We start from the raw sequence: 6,000 nt of genomic DNA on the forward strand, positions 1-6,000 counted from the left end.
CATGCAGAACTTCTGCCTGTCTCATTTGTTCATTTCAAATCCAATTCTACAGAGCAGGCAACGCTCCCCCCCCCCCACCAAGCACAGAAAAAGCCCAACGATTGGAGACTAGCATGTACCTTTTAGCATTATTTAAACAAATGCAAAAGCCTCAGGAACCTTATCTAACCAATGTTCACTGGGGCTGCAATCCACCAGGGACTGTTGCTGAGCAACCTCCATTCATTTTGTTGGGGTTTACGCAGAATATCCTACAAACTCCAAACAGAAATTAAAACTGGGCAGCTACAATGTCCAGCAGGCTATGCCCATACATATGCCCCCATATGTAAAGGCAGACTCCACTTGAAAGGTCAAGGTATGAAGTTATCACTATACTCTTCCTCTTCTCACACAGTAGAGAAATAGCTTTCCTTAAAGTGCGTATTTTGGTTGTGCAAAGACACAAGGGACGTCCACCCATAAAAAGATTGGCAAACCAAAAAGGCTTTTTAAATAGTATTTTATTTTAAGGTTGCTATAAAATGCAGTTATTTTGAGTACCATATGCCGAGTAGATGTTACATATTCCTGGTCATGCTATTTGGACTAAAGGAACGATGCAGGCCTTAACAGGTTGAAAACTTTCCAAAATGCACCTTCAAATATTTTATCATGAGAACGGCCAAAGCATTTGGCATCTTAGTCTAGCAGTATGGATGCACCGGGGGAAAGACCCGGTTATTAGTAACTGTGCGCTCCACACGATAGGAGAAGGGATAAGCCCATTTGCTTCTAAAACTAATGGGTTAGTCATTTGCAACCCACATAGGATATGTTTCTTGCGTAGGCTCCGAAGCTACCGCCCCTTCCCCGTTAACTCACAGCAAGGTTAAACCAGCTCGTCATGCACAGAAATAGGGCTGGGAAAGCACAGCTGTCAAAATCAAGGATCGGAGAAAAATGGGGGTTTCACTGTAAACAGCAGAAAGAAACCCCCCTGGAGGTGCAGATGGAGGAACAACCGCAGCATATCAAAATTTTTTTACTGATCTGTAAATAAAATAGCTGCAAAGTAGGCCAATTTAAATATTTCTGTCTTAAAGCCACAATGAAATTACCTGGGGGCAGGGAAACAGCAGGGATGGGTTGGTTGTGACTGGTTGGTTGTTTTTTTATTTTGCTGTTGTGCAAATAAGGGCATTGAGAGGCTTCACGAGTCAACTTTTAAAATGCTTCAGGGCTTTTTTAATGCCCTGTAGCCCCCCTCCCCCCAAAATTTACCCAGAGCTTCAGTTCTCCTAGTGCATTATTTTATTTTTATTTTCTCAAGTGTCGCTCCTCTAAATTTTAGTGTGACAGCTGAGAAATGATGGCGGGAGCTCTTACACCAGTTCAGTTTAAAAAACATCCTCTACCTGGTATCTCTGCAGTGATTGTCTTGCTGCTCCCTGAAACTTCTTCATCGTCGTCCGACGAACTGGTGCTGGAATCGCAGGTCAGGTCGCTGTCGCTGGTGCTGCTGTCCTGCAGCAGGTTGTACTTCTTCCGGGCGGCTGCCTCCCGCTTCTGCCTCAGCAGCCGGATACGCTCCTTGTGCTTCTGGCTCCGGTGGCCTTTCGCCTTCGCTACGCGGCCGTTCTGCTTGTCGCTCGACTGCCGGTTCTTCTTGGCGGCCATGGTCGAGGTCTCGCTCTCCGACCGGGACCGCCGGGACTTCCTTCCGGCGGCTGGCCCTGACACCGCCGAAGCCTCTCCCTCGACGGTGGCTTCGGCTCGGCCAGGCTCGTTCTCTTCCGCGGAGGACAGGGTGTCTGAGTCGGCCAAGTGCCCACTGGAAGAAGGGGACAGCATGCAGTGGTTGGAAGAGTCGCTCTCGTAAACACGGCCGGCCGTTGGCTTGTCGCTCTCCGTTGACGCGAGCTGAGATTCTGACGAGTCCCGCCTCAGTTCCATTAGCAGGCAGGGCATGGAGGCGAGCACGGTGGAATCCTCTGTAACAGCTCCGCTCTCTTTCTGAGCGTGCATTTCTAGTTCTATAGGTCCCTCTTCGCCCAGGGCCGCCTCGTGCTTTTCCAAGAGTTTGGGAGGGACCTCCGGGCCAATGAGGTCTTCTACTTTGTCTGCTGCCTCCATCTTCATTTCAAAGTTCCGAGTCTCTCCTGGTCTCAGAGCATGGAGCACAGAGTTTAGTGGGATGGGGCGGACTAGCCTAGGACGTCGAGCAGGAAAGTAACCTGCGGGAAAACACACAGAGCAAATGAACAGGTCGGCAGTGAAATCTTCAAGCAGCAAAATCACTCTCAGGGGGGATTTGAAGCGACCTCCTGAAAGCACAAAGAAACTTTCTGGGCATAAAACCGATTTTATAAAGGCAATTTCATAGGTTTTTTAAAAAAACAAAAATGCATCTGGTGGCTCCCCACCACCACCACACACACATTCATGCTTTCCCTCTTTATCTAGTAGAGAGAGACGGTCTGTGGGGTGGACTTGTACTACAGAGACTAGAAAACCTTCTTGGGGGGAATTTTGCGTCATGCTCATCGAAAATGATCCACACCACCATCCAGTACATTCAAAATTTCAGGGAGCTGTTTAGATTCATTATGGGGGTGGGGGGGACACACCAGCACTGCAATCTCTTTCTGCTACAGCCAAACAAATTGACACAATGTAGCCTGCAAGCTTTTGAGCTCCCAGAACTCTTCACTGGGCTGAACATCCAGTAGCAAAGGGGGGGGGGGAGAGGGAAAAAGGTTGTTTCAAGGCCATCAAATATATTGTTACAGAAAAGCTCCCCTAGTCTGAATGGGACTGAAACATGCCTTAGGGTGTGTGTTAAACCAAGGAACACAGATATGGCCCAATCTTTTTCACATGGAAGATGAATGTATATTGCAAAACCACAAGTATGCTTTAACAGAGATACCATAAGAAAGGCCATTCTGGATCAGACCCAGGCCCATCAAGTCCAGCAGTCTGTTCACACAGTGGCTAGTTAGGTGCCTCTCGGAAGCCCACAAGCAAGACGACTGCAGCAGCATTATCCCGCCTACCAATTTTAAATGGATATACAATTATATATTCTATAAACTATACCAACAATGAGTTGTAGTAAAACGAGTTATATGTAAAGGGTTCTATCCCCAAGTGCAAGAGAACGGGCTGTAGGTTTGTTGTTGTTTGCTTTCGTAAGGAATAATCTTTCACTGACTACAACCACAGGAAGAGCTGATGCGTGGAAGAAGAATGCCTGAAGAGGGATTCACTTAAGCTACAGCAAAGTTGTGCAAAAACAGCAGTGAAGAGGAGGGAGAGAGTTTGCCATTAAAACTTCTGCTTCACAACTAGCAGATCGCTGCGGGGGATTTGCACAGGAAAGCTGGCGCAGCCCTTGCTTAGAAGAACGCGCACTCTCAGGGGTGCATGGCCAATTCAGGCTCTTCCTCCAGGTCTCTCCCGTCCAAGTGGTAGACTGGCCTGACCCATTACGCTTGTGAGATCTGTCAGAAGAATAGCATTGGCATAAGGTGGAACCGCCATAATCAAGAACAAATGTATTTCTATACCTGCCAAACTGCAGCCAAGGTTACTTCAAGAGGCAGTTAGTTGAGCCCAGTAATCTATTTGGGAATCGATTCTGCATTCGGCAATCCTCTCACACTTTTATAACTTCAAACTAATCTTCAGTGTCATCCTCAATCTGAAACCTTTCCTCTTCAATGCAATGTGTTGATCTAGCTATGCCTTGTGCCCCTGCCAGATTACCAGAGCATTACTGAGTGGGGGGGGGGGCAGTACGCTGGAGGGCGTGGATGGTGCAGCCATGCCATTCCTGAGGGGCTTCCTGGTCAATTCCAGCTTGGGTGTGTGTGTGTGTGTAATACGAATGTAGCAGAAATTAAAAAGGGTAAAAAGATAAAATCCTGCAAAATACATATAAAACAGTATAGATTCTAATCACAGATTGATTATTCCAGAGCCTTAAGCACATTTTGTCTTATTTTAGTGGCCAGCCAGGCAAATCTGGCCATACTAGGATAAATTTGGTGTTGTATCTGACAAAAGGAGTGCTAGATGATGTTTTCTGAGAGGTCTGGGGCAGTCCATTAACAAAGGACCTGTGCATATATGATCGTCGAACATGCACCCAAAAAGAGAGTGTTCAGTAGTTTCTAATGCATCCTGGTTGCATATACATTTTTGTGCATCCATTGGCGCCAAACCCGTTCCATGCAGTCTATGAACGCTTGCAAAGAAAACTAATGAGATTGCTTCACATTCCGGGAATAGCGCAACGTACAAACTCACCCTTCAACTAGCGTTGTCACTGCTGTACCTGTTCTGCGGACAGAAGGTTCGAGCGTCCAAGACTGCCGTTCTGACCGTGTTGCTCCATCGTTAAGTTCACTGTAAAAAAGGCCAAACATAATTTCATGTGTTCAAACACCGGTTACCTTTCTAAAGACAGAATAAGACCAAAGAATTGTTTGGGCTGGCAGATCCTCACTAGCTTCGACCATTTTCCAGATGATGTTCCATTGCGTAACTAAGTTTACAGGAAAGATGACATAGTAATGGTAGGCTTCCAGCCAGACTGGTGTAGTGGTTAGGAGCGGTGGTTTGGAGCAGTGGACTCTGATCTGAAGAACCGGGTTTGATCCCCCACATGAAGCCAGCTGGGTGACCTTGGGCTAGTCACACTCTCTCAGCTCCACCTACCTCAAAGGGTGTCTGCTGAGGGGAAGGGAAGGTGGTTGTAAGCTGGCTTGATTCTTCCTTAAGTGGTAGAGAAACTCAGCATATAAAAACCAATTCTTCTCCTTCTTCCCTCAATGGGCTGGATCCAGCCAGGGAATTTTGCTCAGTCTTCCCCAATCTCTTCTTTACTACAGCACCTATCCCCCATGACTTATGACAATGCAGGTCCCGTGTTCTCCAGCATCGAAGTTTTGAGTGGCCAAGGGGGTCCCCATCTCCCTGTTTCACCAGTGAAAAGCCAGCTGGGTCTAACCCAATATATGGGCATGTAGACACAAGCATGACTAATAAATCTAAAAGTTCTCTTCTTTGCATAATTCGTACGCAACTCAACACTGACACCAATTCATCTCACACTTAAGCCCTTTGTTAGCCTCCCTACTGGATTATGAGCAGGTCACATAAACAGGAAAAATACAGAAATTATTTGCGCACTGAAAATTCAGGAAAAGCACTGATTTTTTAAAAAACAATTTGCCGTGTTATTTTGCACTTGGAAACAAAGGGACAGCAATAAATTCTTGATCAATTATCTCTCTGCTGCCCCATCAGCCAATTGTGTACATTATGTACAGAAACTTGCAACTCAAGTCTTATGCGGGGTTTACTCAGAGGTACATCTATTGAATTAAATAGCGCCCCTCATTGGTAACAATGCACAGAGATGCAGCCCAAGTACTACTTCACCTCTGCCCACTCTTTGACCCAATCACACGCTCGCTCAGCAAAAGACAACATGTGATTTTCTCACAATGGTATATCCATTTCCCTCTTATTCCAATGGTTCTTAACTTTGTGGTACTGAGGAATGCTTTGCAAACCACATTATTTTGTATTTTTGGCCCCTAAGAAAATATGCTTGGATGGCTTTCGAATGAGAAATCAACTATAGCATGTACGTCCTGCAATTGTAATCCAATGAAGATATCCATATACTCAGGGGAAAACTGTAGAAGGTTTGTAGGACATTTTAACTTCAGTTGTTTGTATTGTCTCTTTTAGAAGAAGAAGAAGAAGAGTTGGTTTTTATATGCCGACTTTCTCTACCACTTAAGGCAGAATCAAACCAGCTTACAATCTCCTTCCCTTCCCGTCCCCACATCAGACACCCTGTGAAGTCGGTGGGGCTGAGAGAGCTCTTAAGAGAACTGTGACTAGCCCAAGGTCACCCAGTTGGCTTCCTGTGTAGGAGTGGGGAAACAAATCCAGTTCACCAGATTACCATCTGCCGCTCATGTGGAGGAGTGGGGAATCGAA

At 46.1% G+C, this 6,000-nt stretch overlaps 1 protein-coding gene across 1 annotated transcript in view; it reads right to left on the reverse strand.

The window, feature by feature from the left end:
* Positions 1-2,161, reverse strand: part of ARK2N (arkadia (RNF111) N-terminal like PKA signaling regulator 2N) — a 46,449-nt gene extending 44,288 nt beyond the window's left edge. The window contains exon 1 of the mRNA XM_056847821.1: positions 1,398-2,161. Coding sequence (XP_056703799.1) covers positions 1,398-2,121 — 724 coding nt within the window. The 5' untranslated portion in view covers positions 2,122-2,161. The remainder of the gene's footprint in view (positions 1-1,397) is intronic.
* Positions 2,162-6,000: the final 3,839 nt, after the last annotated feature.

The sequence above is a fragment of the Euleptes europaea genome, chromosome 4 (assembly GCF_029931775.1).
Source record: "Euleptes europaea isolate rEulEur1 chromosome 4, rEulEur1.hap1, whole genome shotgun sequence".
Lineage (NCBI taxonomy): Eukaryota > Metazoa > Chordata > Lepidosauria > Squamata > Sphaerodactylidae > Euleptes > Euleptes europaea.